Genomic DNA, 25,552 nt, shown 5'->3' on the forward strand with positions numbered 1-25,552 from the left:
TATTCTGATATTTTTTTTAATCGCGCGAAGCGCGAACAGTAGTTAAGTAATAAATCATTTGACGAGCTATTATCTTATTCCTAAAAGGTTCCAAGGTTGATTCTCAAACAGACCCTTGACCTTCTTCTGTATTTTCTCAGGCTTAACAAAAATTGTAAGAAAAAAATTCTAAAAAAGGTGTTTGCTGCTTTTAAAGAAAAACAAATATCATATAAGACACTTATTTTAAGGGAAAACCCAGAAAAATAAAAGAATTTTTTTATACAAATAGAAGGAATCTTTATATAATAGCCGACCGAATTTACTGATTACCTTTTCTAATCGATATACATAAATTTTATATTAATTATATACGATTTTATATATATACATCTACCGAATAATTATAATTTAAGCATTGGTGGGCGGCTATTAATTCTTAAAAAAAGAAAGGATAAAGTTATTGTGAAACACGTTGCGCCTCATCTTTTGTATTGGGCCACTATATATCAGTCTAGTTTTTGGTACGGCCCAGTTTGATCCAAATCAAATCCTTGTTTGGTAAATATTGCACGGGCTAGCCAGTTTTCGGACTGGTCATTCAAAAATAGCCTGCTTTTGCAAAGTCATTTAAAAATAGTCACTATTTTGCTGCAACACGGAAAATTACAGTATAGTATACTAGAGATGGTGCACCTGTCCAGCATATTATGCTGAAAGTCCAACATGCAGAAAGTTCCAGTATAATATACTGCTCCAATCTACAGTATATTATGTTGCACCAGTATATTTATGCTGGAATATTTTTGTAGATTTTGAACAGTATTTTTGTTTATTTTACTGAGAAGTGGTTAAATTTCAATTACTCTTTTAAATTGTGGTTATTTTTGTATTACCACTGTTAATCTGACTATTTTTTAATTTCTCCCTCTTGGTTTGTTCGGGTATAATCTGCTGGCGGTAGAATTTATTATAATCCGTTTCTTCTTTTCGAAAATATCATTCTCTGTTAGAATTCGTGGGATTGCTGAATCAGTCTGAAGCTTTGATTCTCCTGTAATTGAGCGAATTCCTACGACCCCTAAGGATTTGTGGCTAAAGATCAATTTTTTTTCATGGATCCCAAATATGCAGGAGAAACCTTTAAGTAATTTATATTTTTGAGTTACTTTCCTCTTTCTTCATAATGTTCTGCTTGTATGAAAGATGTTTTCTTTTCTTGGTTTTATGTGGGTGACTGGGTGTTTAATTTGGTCTCTGAATAATGTTTTTGGTACAGGCATCTGGAGAAAGAAAGTGAACTACTCTTGAATGCCTATAAATCAATGTCAGATGAATTGCACAGACTTCAGGTATTCACTTTAACCTAGAGGTGTTAAACGGGTGGGCCGGGCCACTATTTTTTGGACCCGTACGGGTTACGGTCCGGTCCGGTTCCAGGTTGGTTCTTAACGGGTTTAACGGGTTCGGGTTCATCCGGGTAAAAATTGAACCGTAAGGGTTACAGGTTGAGGGGGCCGGGCCGGGCCGGGCCGGGTTTAGTGTATTTTTTTTTTTTTTTTGGAATTTTGTATAACTATTGTAGGTTATATTAGTACAAAGTATTAACATAAAGAATACAAGGAAGATGGGAAAAAAATGCACTTGTTGCAAGTGCTACATTTATTTCATAATTCAAACTTACAAATTGAAAGATTTACATTTTTAACAACAAGTAAATTCAAAGGTTTTGCATTGCCTTAGTAAGTTCTTCATAATCAATATGAACTGATTGACCTTCTTCTAGAGTGTTAAATTCGGATGGGTTACCATGTGTTAATATATCTCCAAGTTCCTCGTCTTCTGGGCTATCAACATCTTCACGTCCTTGATTTCTTCGTTCCGATCTAATCCAATCTCTGAAACATACTAAAACTTCCAAAGCATTGCTTCCCAATGAGTGACGGGTGTCTCTAAGTTGTTGTCTTGCTTGGCTAAATGCACTCTCCGATGCAACAGTAGAAATTGGCACATTCAGCACGTCCCAAGCCATAGCGAAAAGAACAGGAAATTGCTTTCCATTCTCATGCCACCATCCCAATGGTGAAAATTCCTTTGTGCGAGGCTCTTTTTGCTTCTGCAAGTAGAATTGAAGTTCATCAATGTTCATGCTACTGGTTTGAGTGTTAGAAAATATAGAAAAAATATTAAAACTATCAAGGCCTTCTTCATCATCCACAGTAGCAGAAGTGGTACAGTGCATAGTGGGATTAACATTGCCTACAACACGAGCAACATCATCAATTACATTTGCATAATAATTATATAATTGTTGTAAATAATCATTTAGCTTGTTCATAGAGACATAAATCTGGGGTTTCAGTTGGTCCAATCTCCATATAAGTATATAAAGCATTCATTAATTGGTGACAATCAGACATCTTAATAGAAGGATTTAAAACTGCACCAATTAAGTAAATCGGAGGAATTGGAAAGAAATATTTTTTGAATTTTGCTTGCATTTTTTCAACATCCTTATATTTTTCTTTCTTCTTAAATTCAGAGAGTAGAAAAGAAATTTCAGCTATATGTACTAAAGCCATAGTAACAGTAGGGTAATATGCTCCAGAAAACTCAACAGTAGCTGTATAAAATTTATGTAAAAATTTAACAACATCACTAATGACCTCCCAATTACTAGTTGTTAACATACGGTTTGGATCAGTACAATGCGCATTAGCAACTTCAGTTATTGAGAATCTATAACATTTTAAAAATATATATGTATAATTCCATCTAGTAACAATTTCGTCTGGCATGAATCTAGGTTTAAGGTTATACTGGACACACTTATTCTTAAATTCCTTTATTCTAGATTGTCTATTATTTCCTTGAATAACACCAACTGCTCTTCTAACATGAGTAATCTCAGTTGAAAATAAATCAAGGCCACTTTTAACAATTAAATTATAAACATGACATGCACACCTAACATGAAAAATTTCATCAAGAGGTGGTTGCAAATGCAGTTTTAATATTGAAATTGCGGCATTATTGTTAGAAGCATTATCAAAAGACATACACAATACTTTTTGCTTTAGATTATAAAATCAACAACTTCACAAATAGTACTACTTATAAACGCAGCAGTATGACTCTGATCTTCATCATATCTAAAATCGATAATACGTTTTTGCATACAAGTAGTATCATCTATCCAATGACATGTAATTGTCAAATAATCATTTCCATTAACAGCATGGCCAATATCAGAAGTTAGAGAAACTCTACAAGGAAGGTGGCTAAACAAATAACGTATGTATGTTTGATATTGTCCATGAAGTCTAAAGATATCAGCTCTACAAGTACTTCTAGGGATACCTTTAAATAAAGGATTGTAAATCCTTTGAATATACATAATAAGATATGATGAAGAAGCAAAAGAAAAAAGGTAGACAACCCAAATCAATCATTTTTGCTAACTCCTCACGATCCTTCATTTTATCATATTTCACTAGACCTCCAGTAGTAGGGTTAATAGTTGTTTGATTTCCATCACCATCAGCGCCATATTCTATGGAATGCTCAGTTCTCATATGTCTATTAAGCGTCCCAGTCCCCCCTAAATTTCCTCCAGTCAAATGTTTAAAATCACATTTACAAATTTTGCATTTAACTCTATCAGTACCTTCTATTATTTCAAAAAAATTCCAAACCCTACTTATTTTTTTACGATTAATAATCGGAGCCACAGGTGGTCTACTACTAGTGCCACGACCACCACCCCTTGTAGCAACTCCAACACTACCAGCTCCAGCACTAGTAGGTGTAGCTGGTATCTCATCTTCCATTCCTATTTCATTATCTTCTATTCCAAAATCTTCTTGTAATTGTTCATAATCTATATCTATATTATCATTAGGCGATGTTTCGGAAACTGTGAAAATAATAATGGGTTATTACTATTACTACCAGATGCTGAAGGACTATCTCTTTTTTTATTTCCCCTACCAGTAACTCTTTTACACGCTCTTTTAGCAGCATTAAACATATTGTAAAAATTAAAGTATAAGCTAAAATTAAATATGCAATTAAAATAGTAAATAATAGAAAGAGTTGGAGGGAGTGCACCGAATTCGACAATAAATTGAGCACTTGATTACGCAATTCCGATGTTACCACGAACAAACGTCAAGCAAGTATTTCAATTTTGAACTTCAATTGTTCAAACTTCAAATTCCGAATGATAAAACACGATAAATTAAATTCAAGAAAAGAGAGCCAAATAAAATTAGAAGATGAATTGAAGACTTGAAGTCTTGCAAATTGGAGAATGAGAGAATGAGAGAAATTGAGATTGAGAAATGAGTATTGATTGAAGAAATGAAGAAGAGGGGGTGAGGGAGGTATTTATAGTTTTAGAGAAGGTTAGTTTTGTAAATTGAAAAAGGGTTAAAAATTAAAAAAAAGGCTATTTGTGCAATTTTTCCGTTGGCCAACGGACCAATTCAAGGTCTGACCGTTGCCAACGGTCAGTGGGGCCCACCTATTTCGAAAATTAAAAAAAAAACAAAAAAAAACAAATTCTAGCCGTTGTACCGGGCCGGTCCGGGCCGGTTAACCCGGTAAGGGTAACTGTTCATGGGACCGGGTTCATCCGGTCCGATTACCCGTTTTAAAATTCTAAACGGACCAACCCCCTCTACCCTTCCTACCCAGCCCAGCCCAACCCCCTTTAACCGGTCCGGGCCGGTTCCGGGTTTAACCGGTCTGGGCCGGTCCGGAACCGGGTCAACCCGGCCCGTTTAACACCTATACTTTAACCTCTTACTCCTCTTTTACCAAATTACTAAAAAAAAAAAGAACCTTTCTACTTAAACAGTAATCATATATTGATAGGAAAAATAGATGTACAAACTCTAGCTATTAACTTGCAAGATAAGAGAATCTCTTAATTTTTTTCTTTTGATAACTGACAAATCCTCGCGGTCCAATCAGTGGCATAGCCACATAGAGTGAGTGTATTCGGTTGAACACCCTTCATCCGAAAATTATACTGAGAAATATATACTACTATGTGTATAGGTCAAAAGTTACTTTTTATAAATATATATTAAACTTTGAACATCTTTACAAATTTTCTGGCTTCGCTACTAGGGCCATGGTGCACGGTTTGAAACTCGATGGATGATGGGTCCGTCCATCTATCCTCCTCCACTTAAATATATGAGGTTTTTGCCAGGGTCGGATGGAGCTTATAAGTATCGAGTTCATGTAGTATTATTGACATGGAACATAAATTTATGTGTAATTCACTAAAGGTGCAATAAATGGCTGCTGTGAACCCATAATTTTAAATTTAAATGGGTTCAAGACTAAAAAACTTAAAGGTTGGACTTCATAGAGCTTAAATCCTGAATGTGCCTCTGTTATTTTCTGTAGCTTGTGACGTGCGCCTAACAAAAACATCAAACATCACGGGTTGCACTCTAGACCAAAGCCCTGAGGCGAGAATCTCTGAAGTATTTCCAAGTAAAGTTGCTAAGATATTGAGACTCTAGCTAAACATCTTAGACTACTTCGAAATGTATAAATGGATGGACAAAATATTATTTTGTTTATCCTACTTTGATGTCTTGGTTTGTTTTTGCACATGTATTGAGAGCTTAATATATATTGACAAAACATGTGGCGCTGACAATAAAATTGGACCTTTTTTTGGGTACATAAGCAATATTACTACCAACTGAGAAAATTACAGCTCAAGAAAAAAAGAAGATAGCAAACTGGACTACCACAGTTTTGCACTCCAACACTACTCAGTTCATCATGTCAAATAGCCTACAATCCTTACAAAGCAGGATAAAAGTACATAGTATTTAATGTACTGTTAAGCTTGCTGCACATGCTGCCTCTCACAAAGACATCATGAATGATCATCTTGATAATTTCTGCAGGTTGTCTTCTCTTGCTCTGAACACCACCATATCCCTTTCTTGCCAAATGAAATACACAGTTGCTGCCAAGGTTGTTCTATATATGGTGGCTGCTGCACGCTTCTCTCTGCAACTACTTTCAAGCCATTGCATTTCTTCAGTCCACTCCATAGCATTCCTAGATATACCTTGCCATTCCAGTAGCTGTCCCCAAATAGAAGCAGATACAACACATCTGAAGAATAGATGTTCAGTGCTTTCCAATTCTACCTGACATAAAGGACATGTCTGATCCACCACAATTCCCCAGTGAGCTAGTCGATCCTTTGTATATAACCTTCCATGAGCTACCATATTCCCTATGAACAGCCATTTAGGGGATCCTGGGTCGTTGCATATTAATCTTCTCTAAGTAACCTTTGTCTACTCTCCAAGCATCTTCAGATACATCTGTTTGACCTGTTATTACTTTGTGTATATAGTAATTTGTATTAAAGGACATTACTTTGGGATGGACATAGAATGAAAGAACACAATAAAACACTAGCATTGGATATATGACACTCATAAAGAAAGAAAAAAATGTAATGTACACTTGTAGTTGAATAGTAGTGCCAGATGTTATGTGTTATGAGCTTTCTGCAGTCACGTAAACATTTTTCAAACGATATATTTTTTCAGGTGGTGGAAGTTGGGTTGGGGGAGGAAAGGGAAGGGAGAGACTCAACCCTTAATAGCAGTGGCCTTAGTTAGGGGCACATTCAATCTAGTTATGTGCACCACTGCTTTCAGCTCATTCGTTGTTTTATATGCCACATCAATAATTTCGAAAGGCCTATTGATATTCTGGCTTCTGTGAGAGCAAAGCCCTTCTTATTAGCTGTTTCTTTTCATTTCCGTTCCATTTTTCCATTTCTTGCCATTTGCATTTCCGCTTGTGGGATAGGGGTGTTCATGGTTCGGTTTGGGTCGGTTTTTCCCTAAAAAGAAACCAAACCAAGTAAGTCGGTTTTTCAAATATTAGAACCAAACCAAACCAATTAAGTCGGTTTTTTATCGATTCGGTTTTTGTCGATTTTTCGGTTTTTCGGTTTTTCCGGTTATTTATCGGTTTTTTTCTTAAATATGAGACATACGCTACCAAACGCATATTCCGGCGACTACATTTTCAACGTAACACTATCAAATCAATTGCTTTTTTGAGAAATCTATCATTTACCAAGATATATTGATGATAATTGAATCAAATAGTGATGAATAATTTAAGTACTCAATTAAAAATCGATTATTTTTAACATGAAATAAATTCTTGTACTTAGCAAAAGAAAACTTCCAATCAAACTAGAATGTGAAGGCAAATAATTAGATGATTATAATAGCAAAGAACTAGACTAAAAATACAAATGACTAATATGTACCATTAAATTTAAGAAACTTTATATAAAAATATACATATATATATATATATATATATATATATATATATATAATAAAATTTAAATAGCTACTTTTATAGTCGGCTTGGTTCGGGTTTTTTTCGCTTATTTTTTGATTAAAACCAAAACTAAACCAATTTTGATCGGTTTTTAAAATTCAAAACCAAAACCAAACCAAACCTAAAAAGTATCGTTTTTTTTTTGTCGGTTTGGTTCGGTTTTTCGGGTTTTTTATGAACACCCCTATGTGGGATTATATTGGGTGGTGGTTGTTGTTTGTTTAACGTATCAATTTTGCATGTCGACTGCTTGTAGGTTGAGGAAGAAATGCTGATGCGCAAGTTCTATGAACTTATGACTGCTCATGGTCTAAATAAAAAGGTATATTCATCACACTTGTAGAAAAGCTTTGTGGTCTAAGTCTCTTTGTCATCTTAGTTCCTATATCTGCTTTGTAGTTGTTTCAATGTGAAGGACCTTTTCAACCCCTAGTATTGGAGTTTTTGAATCTCTAGTAAAGGGAATACTCTTATTTCTTGTCTTTCCGACTCTCCCCTTCATCTTTACAGCACACAAAGGAATGACTTAACTTGTCCGAGTTCTGAGAATTCACGTTAAGCATGACATTTTTAATCTCGTAACTTTCTGTTTGCTTCCAATGCGTATAGATAACTTGCTAAATTTGATGCCACTGCTAAGGTTGTTTTGTGAGATACTGTGTACTTATTGGGAAGTACAACTTTGACTTAGCAATCTACTCGACTCCTGGTCCCGAGTTGTTGAAAAGTTTTTAGGTGCAGGTGTTAAATATGTAATGCGTGTCAAAATGGATACTTGGTACCATTTAGTTTAGAGCCCAAACAGAAGAGGCATGGTTGAAACTGAGCTCAGTCATTTTGACCAGATAAGTTGAAGATATCTGTGGTCTTTATGCAGTGAGTGTTTTAATTTCAAATCAGTGCTGAAAATTGGAACCCAAAAGCTCCTTGCAAGAATGCTCAACCGATGTGTATAGAGCTCTCTAGCACATATGTCAGAACATGAAAGAACCTCTAATTAAGACAATCTGTGCTAAGAAGTTTATAGATGCGGATACCTTGATAAAAACATAATAGCTTAAAAGAGATAACTATGCAATTGAAACCTTGGAACTGGTGAATTTTTGCGATTCACAGAGTAGCTTTTTCCTTAGTATCCCTCCTGCTATTTTCCCTGCTTCTTTAGTCTTTGGTTCTAATACACTAACCAACCCTCATCTTTTGCAGAAAGGTTTCAATGATAATGCTGATGAAAGGCAGAATGGCCTGCAAGGAGCAGCGGCTGACGTGACTAATGGTGCTGATGAAAGGCAGAATGAACAGGAAGGAGCTATCATCTATATGACGAATGGTGATCACTAATGTATAAGTGAGTTAGATAGATATTCAGTTCCTAAATTATCTGTATAAAAATCCATTGTTAGCATTCTACACTTACAATATGTCATTTGGGTGGTAAAACTGCACCATTCTGGCCCATCTTGATTTTCACCTCTTCACTACTCGGCATATGTTTTCTTTTCTGTTTGGCCTTTTTTTAGGCTCGCATTGTTCCAGAGGCTTTTTGATTACTTCTCACATAGATCTCTCAGCTCCATAGACAGCAATATGCCTTTTAATAACATAGTAGATGACACAAGCCATTTTCCATGTCTCTGTGTACAGTTTTATACTTGCTTAGTACCTTTGTCAGCACAGCTTATTATAACACCCTGTCCCACATTGGACAAAAGGGAGGCTTGGATAGCATATAAGTAGTTCGCGACCCTTTACCTCATGAGCTAGCTTTTGGGGTTGAAGTTAGGCGGTGATCACGCCCAACTATGCATTATAAAAAGGACTAAGCGGTCGTTGCAAATATACTCCGGTTTACAAGTCCGGAGTCGAATCCCACAGAGAACTAAAACTTAGCTACAGCTGTTCAATATCACCAAGAAGACAAGCTTGAACAATTCCTAACTTATAGATATTAAGATTTTTGTGTTTAACTAATTAACTAACAAATTAAAATAGTAAATTAACAACTAAAGATACTAAGGGTTAGAGACAAGATTCAGGAGGTTTTAGAGTTATGATTTCCCCTATTGTCGGAGTCCTTCCCGCTACGTTTTCTATAAATTCGCCTAAGTATTCTCTACCGATCATGAGCGCTCTGACTGTCGTAACTCTCTTCCGAGTAATTACCACAATTTACTAGACATATTCTCCCGAATTACGCTAGTTGGCATTAAGTACGACTCACTCGGATCACACCCAAGGTTTCGTTATCCCTAATCCCACCTTTAAACCCTCCGTATTGATCCCTCATACACGCTAGGAGTGATGTTGTTCAACAACTACCTAAATATGCACTCTCTCCCGAGTAATACACACTAAATAAGCACAGTCGAGTGAAAGCTCTTCAACCAACTACAATAATAATATAGTTGAATAAATAGAGAAAATACTATGGCAAATCTATATTAACGTAATAAGAAAATCATCCTTCCATTGGTTCTATCAAAACCCTAGATAACAAATTAGCTATTCATAATAGTATGCATAACTACAATACTAGAATTCATAACCAATAATGAAAATAGGAAGAAGGAAGTGAAAAACTCGTAGAAGAATTCTCCTCCTTGCTCCTAGTGTGTTCTTGCCTCCTTAAGTCGAATCCCTGGTCTCCTTAGCCTCCTTAGGTCTAAATTATGTCAAAAGTCCTCAAAATACCGTTTTCCATGTATATATACCAAGTAGGGTTGGGCCCAAACAATTACACCTTTTCCTACGCGAAAAAGGACACTTTTTCCGGACAGGACGTGCGCGGCCGCGAATCAACCGCGAATTGGCCGCGGATTTTAACCAGTGTTCTGCCCCATTTGCGCGGCCAGTGCGCGGCCACCCACTTGCCGCGCACTTTTCACCCTGTTCTGTTTGGAATTTGAAAAAACGTAAGACATAAAAGTTGTATCCCTTTGAGTTAGCTTTCCAACAATATATTGTGGAGCCCAAATGGAGTTCTAAGCAAAAAGTTATGTGCATTTTACTAGATAGCTCGATTCTTCGTTTCGTTGCTCTATCATCCGTTGATCCCCGAACACGATCCCGGCTTGATTCATTGGGCTTTTACTCATACTTCAAAGCTCCAAATCACTTGAATTCATTCCATAACATCTACATAGCTCGGAATCACTCCTACAAAGCATAAAACACACAATTAGTGCAAAACACTAGCGATTAGTGCCGTCAGTTGGAAGTCGACTTTGCAGTCGATTGTCGCTTTGTCTACGACAGAAGCAGAATACATGGCAGCAGCGGAGGCGGTAAAGGAAGCTATCTGGTTGAAAAGTTTAGTAGCGGAATTGAGTTTGGTTCAGCTGGAATCAACTCTTAGATGTGATAGTCAGAGTGCTATTCATCTAATGAAAAATCAGAGATTTCATGAGCGCACTAAACACATTGATGTCAGATTTCATTTTATTCGAGATGTTATTGATGAGGGAACTATCAAGGTCGTGAAGGTTATCACAGATGATAATGCTGCAGACATGTTGACCAAGATAGTCCCGCTCGCTAAGTTTGCACACTGCAAGGACTTGGCGGGGGTGTGCATCAACTGATGCAACTCCGAAGAGAACAGTTGCTAGGTGGAGGTGGTATGTTCAACAATGGTTTGATTCTTCTTGTTTCTTACAACGGGGTTGCCCAGTAAGCTTAGAAGTTTTGGCCAGAGTTGTTCACACGCTCGAAACGCAAACCAAGGTGGAGATTGAAAATGTTGGTTTATGTTTAGTTAACAATGGCATGCTGAAAATGTTGGTTTATGTTTAGTCAACAATGGCATGCCAATTGGAAGAGTTGGTGGAAAGAGTTGGTGTGGATGCTAGGAGGAAGCTTCCTCCTTTGATGTCACCCATGACATCAAGAGGAGGTAGTTTGATGTCACCAATGACATCAAGAGGAGGTCTTTACCTCTATAAATAGATGCACTCCTTCATTTGTAGAAACCATCCCAAAAATAATACAATACATTGTAGTGAGTAGAGAGTTAAGAGAGAAATTCTCTTAAGTGTAATTGGGAACTCTCCCCTTATTTTGTTAATAATAAAAAGGCAACTATTCTTTGGTGGACGTAGGATTATTTTGATCCGAACCACGTTAAATCTTGTGTTCTTTCTTTTACGTTTCCGCTAACAATTGGTATCAGAGCAACAAGATTCGTTAACAATCCAAGGAGGAAGAACAAGCAAAGATGAGTTCCATGAAGTTTGAAATTGATAGATTCAGTGGACGCAACAACTTCAATATCTGGAAGATCCAGATGATGGCGTTACTGCGTAAGGAAGGTTCAATCCATGCTATTGACAGAAAGTATCATAAGGATATATCAGCTCCCGACAAGGAGAAGATTGAAGGGGATGCATTGAGTGCAATCCAACTATCCCTTGCACCTAACGTGCTTTGTGAAGTGAGTACGGGTACCGAAGAGACGGCCAAACAGTTATGGGAAAAGCTAGAAGGGCTATACCAAGACCGATCAGTGACAACAAGGATGTTGTTACAACGGCGTCTTCACACATTTAAGATGGGGTCAGGTACTTCGTTACAAGATCATTTAGATGCGTTCAATAAACTTGTCATGGACTTACAGATTGCAGGAATTAAAAAGGAGGAGGAGACGCTTGCATGTGCTTTGCTATTTTCATTGACTTCAGGATATCGTGATATTGAGAATTCAATGATGTATAGCAAGGAGCCTATCAAGCTTGAGCAAGTGCGGCAGGCACTTAACTCTAGTGATGTGCGGAGGCACATTGAAGGAGATAGAGATGACCAGGCAAGTGGGCTCTTTGTGAGAGGCCGGACTAGCCAACAGGGAAAGAGCAAATCAAAGCACAGATCAAAGTCTCGTGTGAACAAGAAGAATACAGAGTGTTGGGGTTGTGGCAAGAAGGGGCACTTTGAACGAGACTGCCCAATGTCAAAGTCCAAGGAAAAGGCGAGTGCATCCACAGTTGAACAGGTACATGATTTTGATAATGATTATGTACTAACAACATCGTGTAATAATAATAGTAGTTATGGAAACAAATGGGTGTTAGACTCTGCTTGCACTCTGCATATGACGTTCCGAAAAGACTGGTTTAGCAGCTATGAGAAAAGTGGAGGAACCGTAGTAATGGGCAATAATGCAACTTGTGCAATAGTTGGCATTGGCTCAGTTCGGGTTCGCTGCCATGATGGAGTCGTGAGGACTATTACACAAGTCCGTCATGTTCCTGATCTGAAGAAGAATTTGATCTCCCTGAGTACTCTGGATGAACAAGGCTACAGGTATATGAGCGAAACAGGAACTATAAAGGTGACTAAAGGTTCTTTAGTCATGCTGAAAGGCAAGCTGGAGAATGACCTTTACACATTGGCCAAAAGCACCATTGTTGGCTCTGCAAATGCATCTACAATGCAGTTATCTAATGATGACAAGGCAAGACTATGGCACATGAGATTAGGTCATATGAGCGCACGTGGACTGGAGATGTTGAGCAATCGTAACCTTTTGGAAGGTGAGAAGATCAGCACACTTGACTTCTGTGAGCACTGCGTATAGGGAAGCAGAAGAAGGTCAGCTTCAGCACTGGCAAACACAAGACAAGAGGAGTGCTAGACTACATCTATTCAGATTTATGGGGTCCCTCTAAACTTTCATCGAAGGGCAGAAAGAGGTATCTTCTGACTTTTATTGATGATTTCTCACGAAAGGTTTGGGTGCATTTTTTGAAGGCAAAAAGTGATGCTTTTGAAGCATTTAAAGAGTGGAAGATTTTGGTTGAAAATCAAATGGAGCGGAAAATCAAGTATCTTCGCACAGACAATGGCTTGGAGTTTTGCAATGAAGAGTTTAATGAATTCTGCAAGGTTCATGGGATCTCAAGACATAGGACTGTCAGGCATACCCCACAGCAGAATGGAGTTGCCGAGAGAATGAACAGAACTCTTCTTGAAAAGGCTCGTTGTATGCTCCTACAAGCCAAAATGTCCAAAGTATTTTGGGCTGAAGCAGTTCACACTGCTGCTCATATTGTCAATCGATCTCCAGCATCGGCAATTGACTTTAAGACTCCGAATGAGGTATGGTCAGGTGAACCCTCTAACTATTCATACTTACGAGTATTTGGGTGTCCAGCTTATTATCACGTTAATGAAGGAAAGCTTGAACCAAGGGCTAAGAAGGCCATATTCGTAGGGTATGTGGATGGAGTAAAAGGGTACAAACTTTGGTGTTTGTCTTTACTCAAATTTATAGTTAGTAGAGATGTCACCTTCGATGAATCCTCTATACTTGATCCCCGTAAAGTTTCCGTGGAGTTTTCAGGAAACAAGAACAACGAGCAGGTGGAGCTTCCGGTGGAGCTTGCCAAGGAAAAGGATCAAGAGACTCAGGTTAAAGATGAGTCAGAAGATGTAGGCGTTGAAGAACTTGCTGTCAATGAACCATACACAATTGCGAAGGGGAGGGAGAAGAGGCAGACACGAGAACCGGAACGCCTTATAAATCAAGCAAACTTGATTGCATATGCGTTCGTAGCTGCACAAGAAGAGATTAAAGATCTGGAGCCCTCCTCGTATATTGAAGCAACTTCTTGCAAGGATGCCGCACAATGGCGGTTAGCCATGACTGAAGAGATGGAGTCTCTTCACAAGAATCAGACATGGGTCTTAGTGAAAAGACAAAAGGGGAAGAGGACAGTTGGATGCAAGTGGGTCTACCGAAAGAAAGAGGGAATTCCTGAAGTGGAAGATGCTAGGTTCAAGGCGAGATTGGTTGCAAAAGGTTTCAGCCAAAAGGAGGGAATTGACTACAATGAGATTTTCTCTCCGGTCGTGAAGCATAGCTCAATTCGCGTGCTACTAGCATTGGTTGCACAATTTGACTTGGAGCTTCAACAGCTTGATGTCAAAACTGCTTTCTTACACGGTGATCTAGAAGAGACAATCTATATGGATCAACCTGAAGGTTTCCTAGCTGAGGGAAAAGAAGATCACGTATGCCAACTAAAGAAGTCTTTGTATGGTTTGAAGCAATCCCCTAGACAGTGGTACAAGAGGTTTGATGCATTCATGACTACACATGAATTCTCAAGGAGTGCATTTGATAGTTGTGTGTATCACAAGAAGATGTCTGGTAACTCAATGATTTATTTACTGTTGTATGTTGATGATATGCTTATTGCTGCTAACAACATTACAGAGATAAATGCTTTGAAGAAACTGTTGAGTAAGGAATTTGACATGAAGGATTTAGGAGCTGCAAAGAAAATCCTTGGTATGGAGATTTCAAGAGAAGACAGTGTTGTACATCTTTCTCAGAAGAGGTATATTGAAAGGGTTCTCGAGAGATTCAATATGCACACGTGCAAGCCTGTAAGTACACCATTAGCTCCTCATTTTAAATTTTCAGAGTTACAAATGCCTCAGTCCGAGGATGAGGTGGAGCATATGTCAAAGATTCCTTATGCCAGTGCAGTTGGTAGCATTATGTATGCTATGGTATGCACACGTCCAGATATTGCTCAATCTGTAAGTGTGGTAAGTAGATACATGTCCAGCCCAGGAAAGAGGCATTGGGAAGCTGTCAAGTGGATATTGAGATATCTCAAAGGAGCTTCTGGTGTTGGTCTGACCTTTCGAAAAAGTGGTGGAGGTATTTCAATTCTCGGTTATGTAGATTCTGACTATGCAGGAGATCTTGATAGAAGAAGGTCCACAACTGGATACATTTTTACCCTCGTTGGCAGTGTCGTTAGTTGGAAGTCGACTCTGCAGCCGATTGTCGCTTTGTCTACGACAGAAGCAGAATACATGGCAGCAGCGGATGCGGTGAAGGAAGCTATCTGGTTGAAAGGTTTAATAGCGGAATTGAGTTTGGTTCAGCTGGAATAACTCTTAGATGTGATAGTTAGAGTGCTATTCATCTAATAAAAAATCAGAGATTTCATGAGCGCATTAAACACATTGATGTCAGATTTCATTTTATTCGATATGTTGTTGAAGAGGGAACTATCAAGGTCGTGAAGGTTATCACAGACGATAATGCTGCAGACATGTTGACCAAGATAGTCCCACTCGCTAAGTTTGCACACTGCAAGGACTTGGCGGGGGTGTGCATCAACTGATGCAACTCCGAAGAGAACAGTTGTTAGGTGGAGGTAGTATGTTCAACAATGGTTTGATTCTTCTTGTTTCTTACTATGGGGTTACCCAGTAAGCTTAGAAGTTTTGGCGAGAGTTGTTCACACGCACGCTCGAAACGCAAACCAAGGTAGAGATTGAAAGTGTTGGTTTATGTTTAGTCAACAATTGCATGCCAATTGGAAGAGTTGGTGGAAAGAGTTGGTGTGGATGCTAGGAGGAAGCTTCCTCCTTTGATGTCACCCATGACATCAAGAGGAGGTAGTTTGATGTCACTAATGACATCAAGAGGAAGTCTTTACCTCTATAAATAGATGCACTCCTTCATCTGTAGAAACCATCCCAAAAATAATACAATACATTGTAGTGAGTAGAGAGTTAAGAGAGAAATTCTCTTAAGTGTAATTGGGAACTCCCCCTTCCTTTGTTAATAATAAAAAGGCAACTGTTCTCTGGTGGACGTAGGATTATTTTGATCCGAACCACGTTAGATCTTGTGTTCTTTCTTTTATGTTTCTGCTAACATGAACCTCTTTACATGTCTGGACAGACGATGATGCGTTTCTTCGGGGCGTCATTCGTGCTGCCGTTCTTCCTATAAATATAGTTAGGATACAAAGTGCAGCTGTAGTATATGAAGATCAAGAGGGCAACATCTACAACAAAAAGACATATACGGATCTACAGCGCCAGGGATTGATCCAGATTTGTTTCTGTGGAGCTTTTCAATCTCTTTGGCGGTATGTTGGTTTATTGGTTTTAGTTCACCTGGGTGGAAATGTTTCTGCTCCTTTTGCTTATGCATTTTCTTTATCCTAGATATTGGACAGACCAGATGTCTTGATTTTGGTTGAGCAAGCACTTGTTATTCAGTAAGCGATTATTGGTGTATTCACCTGCCCCTCTGAAGTGCAATTTGAATGTTTAGAATTCACTAAGCGGGAGAGGGACAAGAGACAGAAGCCTCTATTTGAAATGTATGAAATGTATTTGTATTAGCAAGGATGTCTTTAGATAGGCTATTGTTGTTATTAGGTTAGATTTATTTTCAGAACAGAGTCGTGGTCTTTGGTCGTGATGTTTTCACGGGCCGTCTGGGGTTCTGACGGAGACAGCCAAATATTTCTGACTGCATTGCTTTTATCTTTTGTTTAGTGCTTGTAACGAGTATTTGTTGCCTGGTTAAGGACTATTGTAGAGATAAATTTTACATTTCTAAAGAATACTAGAACTTCAATGTGTTTTAAAAAGGTAACTTATTTCCTGTTAAAATGGAATTAATTTAGATGCAGCGGAATAATTATAATTAATGAATTCTATTGGTTTTAACTAGTTTGGGATTAGTTGATGTGTAAATTTTCCTCCGAGTGCCCAGGGGCGCAGGATTTCCCTTCCGCACTGGTAACATGGTAACAAGGGACATGTATCTTTTGCTGGAAAATTGGTAACATGGTAAAAAAGAATCTCTGTGACCTTAAATACACGAATTAAGCTTCTATTCGTTTGTACAGATATTCGAATTAAGAATCTCTGTGATCTCTACCAATCTTTTGCTCCCTCTGACCAAAAATACGGAACGATAAAAATATGATCCTATTTACCAAAAGTAAATCAACAAAGTTTTTTACTACAATCAACTATCATTTGTACATCTTGTTAAAACGAGTGCAGATCCATTTACGCTTCGAAGGACAAGCAACCTTGAATCTAAATATGTTCCACAGACAATTTTTGACAGATCAAACATTTCTGGAGGTATTTGAGTGCGTACCTCTTGAAGTGCTTTCTGTGCGACTTCAATGTTACCACTCAGTGGTTTATCCAGACTCATTGTTACCTCAGTTTCAGTGGACACAAGTTTAGCTACAGAAAGGCTTGAAGGAAATTCATTTACGGGGATGGCTTTCCTCCACATTTTACTTGATAACCTTTTCACTGCAGAAGCTTGAGCATCTGGTGTAGCAGAGGGAAACTTCGAGGTGTCAGTTTCTTCCTTAAGATATAACCGTCTCCCAGCTCTCAATCTGAAATAGGTATTCACTTGCAACTTTCCATCTACACCAGACTTGTCATGAGGCCAGTCCCCACTAGGCATAACGGTGAAGCTTATATGTGAGGCAGCTGAAAATGTTGTTTTAGGTGTTGATGCTTTAGATATTGTTAGGTACACTTCCCCAATGAGGACTCTAACAGAAGGCTGTCTAAGGGTCAATCCTATATGTCTACCAGTACAGTATAACAGACGCCACTTTCCAGGAAACGCTCCCAGCCAATGCTGCAGATCAGTAGATACTCATTCAGTTGCAAATGGTGAGCACATTGCTCAAGGCATAATGTATCATTTGAGGCAATTCCTCCCAATTGAAAAAAATGCAAGCATGCATCACTACTTATCCTAAATAACAACAAACGCAGTGCAACAAATATACAAAGACAGAGTACTGCATTTATAATATAATAAACAAAGCTTGAAACTGTAAAATAAACATTGTAGACAAGCATGAAATGCACAATGTGTGAATATTTAGGGGAGAAACTGTAAAATGAAATTGTCAAAGTGCTATAAATGAGAAGCAGATGATGAGAGATGCTCTTCACCAACCAAAGAGAATTAAAAAAATAACTCATAATAAAAGAAGAGAGATTCTTAACCTTTGGTTTTGGATAAGGATTTAGCATCTCCATTAATTCAATGAAATGAGCAAGCCTACTCCGCTGGAAAAAATAGAAGAGAAATAATATATTAGCAACTCTTTTAGTTTCTGATCCTGCTAACAGATTTCAGCAAGGTGCAGACAATTAATGAAAAAAATACAGTAGCGATGAGCTAAATAGAATTAAACTCACCGGAAAAAGAACTGAGTAGAATTATTATTTGATAATACTTGAAAGAATTTGAGGGAGGACACATCCAAGCAAGTCATGAGTCTTTATTTTTTGTAGAAGAATATGTTGCTTCCATTTTACCCCTTTTTGGGATAAACATCATGCGTTCCTTTTTAAAGTCTCACGTAAGGGTGTCATTTATCCAGATAAAAAAGCAATTGGTGTCTATGAATTGTGACCCATATTTTCATTAAGGACTAATGTGCAGATAGTGAAGCAAAGATATAGATCTACTTACTCTATCCAAATTGGGTGCTCTCTTAATATATTTTTTAGGAGATGCTTTTCTTTGTTTAGTGGTTTTCGCGATGACAAACACCGAATCTTAGATTAGTACGCATTTAAGTACTCTGCTAGTATTATTTCTGCATTTTTAGAAAATAAGGTAAAACAAAAATGCAAAAGAAAGGGGCCAACTTGACTAGAGAGACAAACAATGACAATATATTGAGATAAAAAGATAATTATAAACTCCGAGTGAAAACATAAGAAGCATATATAAATATACTCGGCCAAAGAGGAAGGAAAACAAGAAAAGAAAGTCAGATGAACCAACCATTCTGAAAAGGAAAAGTTCGAAATTGAAAATAAATGGGGAGGCAAGCTATTTGTGCCACCGTAGATTTCTGGAGTAATAAGAACTACTACTTAAGAAGCAAGCAAGCTTAACAACAGACAAAAGCAGTGACGCACATTCAAACTTTTTAAATTTAAATTTTTAAGACACTTCAAAACTTATATAAATTTTTAAGATAAAAGTGTTAAGAATGGGGTAGAAGGGACACTTTAAGACCCCCAAAGTTTTCTTATTTACAAAAACGTCCCCTCCTCCTCCACCCCGATGGATGTTTGAAACATCTCCGGGACATTTGAAACATCTCCCGGGAGATGTTTCAAACGTCACGGGAGATGTTTCAACATCACATAAGATATTCAAAATTACCCACAACTTTTGTTATTTTTAATTTGACCCTCGAACTTCTTGTGTCCTATATTCTTCCACAAGACTTGAGAAGTCTTTTTTACCTCTTTTTTCCTTCAAACTTCCAGCTAAAATAAGGAGGTTTGTTTATCAAATGTACTGTTGGGAAACTAGGAGGGGGAAATAGGAAACATGAAATACTCAAACACTTCGTAGTATCAAATCAACCATAACTACCGAAGAAGAAGAAATACTTTTCATGATCAGCCAACAGTTATTACCTGCTGCTGCCCATAAATGTACTCCTCCGCAATTCGAACAGTAGTTGAGCCAAGACTCCATCTGATTACATCAATAGATGGGCTTACACGCCATTTTGGTCCACACAAGAAGGGATGCCTCAGAGCATTTAAGCAACTGTGAAATATTAGTAGAGATCTTCATTAATTATGATGTAATCATACATTGTCATCTTTGACTTGATTATCTATGAGACCGATTTAATTTACACATGATGTTTGAGTAACAACAATCAGCACTATGAAAGCTCAGTCAGTGAAGTATCTAAAACAATGTGCATGTAATTTATCTGTCTTGCTTTTAATTTTTCTTTTAAATGATGGTGCCCGTGCTATCTTGCTTCGCACCTCGATTATTGTACTAGGTACCTACTATCTCCCACCAGTACATGTATCGGGTAACTCTGCCCACCACCCAAACTTAGGTGGATAGGAGGAAATCACCTAGCATTTTTTTTGTCCTTGCTGGGAATTGAACCATGGTCTCCAAGATTTTTCACCCACTTCATTGAATGCTAGACACATGGGTCTTGCTTTTTAACTTAATCTAAAGATTCTTACTAATAACTGCATTAGAGATCAGAAGCTCGCTCCTTTACCTAGAAGCTCATCAACATTAAAATCTGCTTCCCCGTGATCACTTCCCAAAAATAATTTTTGGAAGATCTGATAAAATGATACATGTTTCTCCAAAAGCCTTTTAAATACTTAAGTTGCTAGGGCTCCTACAGAAACGCATCAGAAGAGTTCCAAATTCAGTTAACCAATTAACTCATCTTCTAAAAAATCTCCTCTAGCCTCTAGGCTATAAGCTATCTAATAAGCTGGTTTTCATTAATCCTGCATAGCTTGTAAGAAAAATTAATATCTGATGCATGTAAGCAGTTTCCAAAAGGCATCAACAACCATAATGACTGAGTTTACCTTATCCTGTCCAAAGGTTTAGGTGCAAGGAGTAATGAGAGCAAATGCCAACCTGCACCCCAGTTTCTATCAAGTATCTGAAAGAAGAACAAATATTACTATATTACCAAAAATGGAAAGTAAACAGTGTGGAGCAATAGGAGAGAGAACTAGTTTTGAATTGAAATTAAAGTAGATTAAACTACATTTAATAAGGAAAGTTATTAAATAAGGAAAATTACCTAAATAACTGAATTACGTCCACCTTTAACAAGTAAATTACCTAAATAAGGCTACACATTGTAAATGTTTTACCATGTGTCACAATCTTCACGCTTCGTCGTAGCACGATGAAATATGTGATAAAAATTAATATTATGTACATCCACCTTCATCTCTAATATCTTTGAATCCACTCTATCAAAACTCAATTTTCAAACTCTATGAATTTTCTTGATTTAGAGCAAACAACAACGTTATATTCCATCTTATTGGGCTATGACCCCCTTACTAATCCATCTTGACTTAAGAAAGTTTTGCACGAGCCGAGTCATGACTCATTTATGAAAGTTTTGCACGAGCCGAGTCATGAATCATTTATTAACTGAACCACTTTATCTTCATAACTGTCCATTTGCCGCCTTTTTGAGAAATGTGATAAGTGACACTACTTGGTAGTTGACTAGCATAAAAGAACCTTCATAGTTATGTTTATGGAAAGAATAGATGAAGTTAATAAAAACATAGTCTACAAAAGAATTCATTAGTCATAATTGATTTATCACAACGGAGCAACGGAACAGTCAAACATAAACAAGGGATAAGGTACTAACTTGTATACCAAAATTTCCAGCTGAAGATTTTCTTTTTACAGCATGTAGAAGAAACTCACGCAAACAGGAGGGATCATTTCCCTGAAGATGACATGAATTAAGTTATTGCATGTGAAAGCATGTATTTTGCAGAACATCCAAAAACAGTGTACAACCTTGGTGAGGAATGCTTTGAACTTGGCAAAGATCGTTGGGTCCATGAGTTCCCTCAAAACCATTTTTGCCATGATGAATCCAACACATCTTTGCAACAGGTAAAAGCAGATAGAAAATCATAAATAACTTGCTTCATGCTAAACAAAAAACATAAATATTTTCTCGGTCATCAAAAAAAAACACATAAATATTTAAGCATGCATGTCATACCTCATGTCAAATGCAATCATCATTCTCCTCCTATCCATATTGTCATATGATGTGCCATCCACAGTATCAGCCTCATTAAAGTCAGCAGCATTTCCCAATATACCTACCTGATAAGAAATGATCAATTGAACAATCAAGACGAATCAAAATAAACTCTTCTTCCCAAAGAGGTATCGTTGAGTTGTTAAACTCCGAAAACACATAGATAGGTTCACAGTGATTCCAAACTGGACCATATTAGCAAAAAGTATCACAATTACCAACGTAGTCATCAGCGCCCCTTTTGGAAGAAAAACAAAATGTAGGGAGCTCTTCCATTTGGAAAACCAGCGACTAGCCTGATCTAAAAAAGCACTCTTGTAATACCACAAAAAGTAGCATTTTGATGAACTCATAAAAGGATTTTGCATAACTAAGCAATATGGATGAAGCATTGTCAAATGTATGCATTATGCATGTATCTATATCTAATGATTAAGACATGTTTCATAGCTCTAGTTTCACCAAAGACATTGTGCTTTTCTGAGGAAGTTTAGCCAGGTTTATCTAATTGATTCTTAGGTGGAACTGTTGATAGTTCAAGAGGCTCCCACACTATCCGGTTTGGGTAGAGTTGGATTCACACAGCCTGAAACCCCAATATTGACATCACGTATCTCTTCCACTGGACAAGTTGGAACCTACAGAGAGTAAAGCCTATCTGTCTTCATGGTAATTGAACATTGTCCTTTACAACAGAAGGTGAAGGTCTTATGTTATATGCCTATCACCAAGGTTAAGCATGTTGAATAGTATTGTAACATTAGCAGCAGGTACTTTGTCCCCTAATGTACCGATACCGTCCAATTCCTACTACAACAGGTAAGATGAAGGGGCACTCACTTTAATATGTTTATCCACTGGACTGATGTGCAAATTTTCAAGCCTCAACTCTGTATGTGCAAGACCATGACTGTGCACATAGTTCACCTGAGAGAGAGAATCAAGGATCAATCAGCAAACAGAGAACTTGTTATCTGGTACCTAATCAGATAAGAATGAAAGACACATAACACGTACTCCAATCAAGAGATCCCTCATTAAGATCCGGATTAGTCGCAGTTGTCGAGAAATAGCTGGCCCTCCTATTGTATCATCCCCCACCCTTCTAACAGACTCCTGATCTAGAGAAAGAGTAGCTTCTAGAGTTGGAAGCCAATCAGATCGTTGAAGCCAATGTCTCAGTGAAGAACTTCCATGATGCTGAGAGAACAAAACCAAGGTCCTCAAAGATGTCAGCTATTTAAGGTCTAACATAGGAACACAGATAGTTTACTTACTACTGCTAACTGTATGCAAAGAAAAAAAGCTTCTGATGTTCACTGAAACAGGTCCATAGTACTTGCATTAAGTTATTCCTCAAGCACCTAAGAGAACAAGCATGCAACTAAAAAGTACTCAAATGAAACTTATGCGCCGAAGCTAGTTATACTTATCATAATAATGTTATCAAGTCAGAATAGTCCCTTGAAAATAAAGGATCAGCTTAACATCAAAATCAGCATACCCCAAGGACTAGGGTGAATGAACTGTTCTCATCTGTCATGGATGAGCAGATATACCCATGAACTTGCATCGAGTATGAATGATACATGAGCTTACGACGTGCCAGTCTCTTCAATACCTAGCACCCAGAAATGCAATCATTAATATTGGACAAATCACGGACATGTCCAGAACTGATGCATGAGTTAAAAAATGATGGCTAGGTGCAACAAACCTCTATCGCACGACGTCCTCTCCGCTTTGCTCGAGCACTAATAAGTTGCCTAAGTACAACTCTGGTCTTATACAATGGACTGCATGTATTGTTGAAATCAGGATAAGTAAGTTTGTGTTAATTTGGTCTTCTGCTGAAAATTATGCTCCATGTACCAGTTATGTGACCCTATTTCCTTTTTAATTTGTTCCAAGAAGGACGCATTCCTAAATTTCGAAACAATTTAACTTAAACTTATCATTTTACCCTTAATGACAAACTTGTATAGCCACACAAATATTATAGCAAGCATGATAAACACAACGAGTTTCAAAAGTATGTTATAATATATTTAAGACCACAAGTTTCAAAAGTTTCATTTCTTTCTAAAAATCAGTTCCCAGTCAAACAGATTGATATAAATTGGAACGGAGGGAGTACACGGAAATACTCACCTATGAGGATCATTCACCATAGCTTCAAACACTATCTCATCGCCCTGCCACAATTGCAAAATGCAAGCGAATATTAAACATCAAATAGCTATTACATCTTCATTTCAAGACGAAGACTCCCTTATTATTCCAACAGAATAATCAGAGAAAATTTAATTACCCTGCCACCAAGGTCAATGCTGACACGATTCCGTATCTTAAAATCGGACATTTTGAACTTCGTGACGTGGCTAAACTCATCTTCTAAGAAGTGACTGCTAGGTACAACACTTGCATCCTCCTCCGATCCTAATGGAGACAAAGTATTTGGCGATGAACAACTCACACCTAATTTTCTTTCTCTTCGAATTGGAGAGTTCGTTCTCCGAATCATAGGCCATAATTTTAGACTAGTCGACGAATTAATAAAACTGAAGCACCGTCCTTCAACATATTCCATTTTTGGACTTGAAATTGAATATACTTCCGTACACGCCATTTTACGTCGAATCCTAAACATCAAAGAGATATACCAATAATTATATCACAAAGTGCAAAATAACAAATAAACAAAAGAATTTGAAGTGAAAATTAGGCAAAAACAGAAGAAAATAGAACAGAACTAAATTAGATTGAGCTGATGCAACAGTGTTGGATCATATTCGTACAGTAATTAAAAAATTCAACAAAAAAGGAAAAAGAAAGTTTTGACTTACCAGATAGAGAGAGGTGGAGAAAACTGTAGAGGAGGGAAGTAGAAATTGTGTGTATAAATAGTAGGAGAGAGTTGCAGGGAAGAAAAGGAAGCTTGTGAGAATGGCGTGTAAGACTAAGTTTGAGGCATTTCGACACGAGTCCACCGTGTGTCTACGTCCGCCTCCCCAAATATCTAGTACTACACTGCTAGTCTATTAACTAACCTTAATAACTATACTAGACTAGTACTACTAATAAACTCGTAAAATGAAAATGAAAACAATCCCTTTTTTAGGAGATATCTTTTGTTTGGATTGGATTGAGGGAGGAAATGGGAACAATAATAACGTATCCAGTAAAATCTCACAAGTGGGGTCTGAGGAGGATAGTGTGTACGCAGACCTTACTCGTACCTAGCGAGATAAAGAGGCTATTTCCAATAAACCTTCAGCCCAATAAAAGATGAAAAGAGATAAAGGAAGAAGAGGAAGAAGAAAGAAAAAATAGAGGGACGAAGGACAATAAGGAAAAGGGAAGAAAGACAACTATAGTAACAAAAAAAAAAAAACCAGTAACAGAAAATAGCATCAAATAATAGCAGACTGGAACATACGATATACAGAGCGAACGAAAAAACAAGTGAGATACTAATACTACTAAAAAGAACGAGGAACTCTCGACTACCTACTAGCCAACTACCCTAATCTTCGACCTCCACACCCTTCTATCATGGATCATGTCCTCGGTGAGCTGAAGTAGCGCCATATTTTGCCTAATTACCTCTCCCCAATACTTCTTCGGCCTTCCTCTATCCCTTCTCAGACCCACCACGGCCAGCCTCTCACACCTCCTAACAGGAGCATCCGTACTCCTCCTCTGCACGTGCCCGAATGGAGTGGAAATGACGATAGTGGATTTTAAGTATACTGCTTAAA

At 37.6% G+C, this 25,552-nt stretch overlaps 2 protein-coding genes across 4 annotated transcripts; one reads left to right on the top strand and one right to left on the bottom strand.

The window, feature by feature from the left end:
• The first annotated feature begins 715 nt into the window (after window positions 1-715).
• LOC104210041 (uncharacterized) lies at window positions 716-16,538 on the top strand. Of its 3 annotated transcripts, none has more exons than XM_070171060.1 (6): window positions 716-1,126; window positions 1,259-1,331; window positions 5,916-5,985; window positions 7,646-7,711; window positions 8,596-8,737; window positions 11,558-11,996. In XM_070171060.1, exons 2-5 carry the CDS (start codon window positions 1,291-1,293, stop codon window positions 8,728-8,730), a joined length of 312 nt encoding a protein of 103 aa, XP_070027161.1. In that variant the 5' UTR covers window positions 716-1,126; window positions 1,259-1,290; the 3' UTR covers window positions 8,731-8,737; window positions 11,558-11,996. The 3 variants fall into 3 exon arrangements, with proteins under 3 accessions (XP_070027161.1, XP_070027160.1, XP_070027162.1); XM_070171059.1 differs by lacking the exon at window positions 11,558-11,996 and adding an exon at window positions 16,091-16,538 and having other exon boundaries at window positions 718-1,126; XM_070171061.1 differs by lacking the exons at window positions 5,916-5,985; window positions 11,558-11,996 and adding an exon at window positions 16,091-16,538 and having other exon boundaries at window positions 753-1,126.
• A 576-nt stretch (window positions 16,539-17,114) lies between these two features.
• Window positions 17,115-24,813, bottom strand: LOC104239048 (probable plastid-lipid-associated protein 14, chloroplastic). Its single transcript, XM_009793579.2, has 14 exons — window positions 24,638-24,813; window positions 24,103-24,433; window positions 23,943-23,986; window positions 23,509-23,587; window positions 23,296-23,412; window positions 22,809-22,991; window positions 22,632-22,718; window positions 21,750-21,856; window positions 21,539-21,626; window positions 21,384-21,464; window positions 20,572-20,648; window positions 19,630-19,765; window positions 18,193-18,255; window positions 17,115-17,815 (listed from the first exon to the last, which is right to left on the bottom strand). The coding sequence occupies exons 2-14, from the start codon at window positions 24,418-24,420 to the stop codon at window positions 17,174-17,176; spliced, it is 2,022 nt and encodes a 673-aa protein (XP_009791881.1). The 5' UTR covers window positions 24,421-24,433; window positions 24,638-24,813; the 3' UTR covers window positions 17,115-17,173.
• Window positions 24,814-25,552: the final 739 nt, after the last annotated feature.

The sequence above is a fragment of the Nicotiana sylvestris genome, chromosome 3 (genome assembly GCF_000393655.2).
Source record: "Nicotiana sylvestris chromosome 3, ASM39365v2, whole genome shotgun sequence".
Taxonomy (NCBI): domain Eukaryota; kingdom Viridiplantae; phylum Streptophyta; class Magnoliopsida; order Solanales; family Solanaceae; genus Nicotiana; species Nicotiana sylvestris.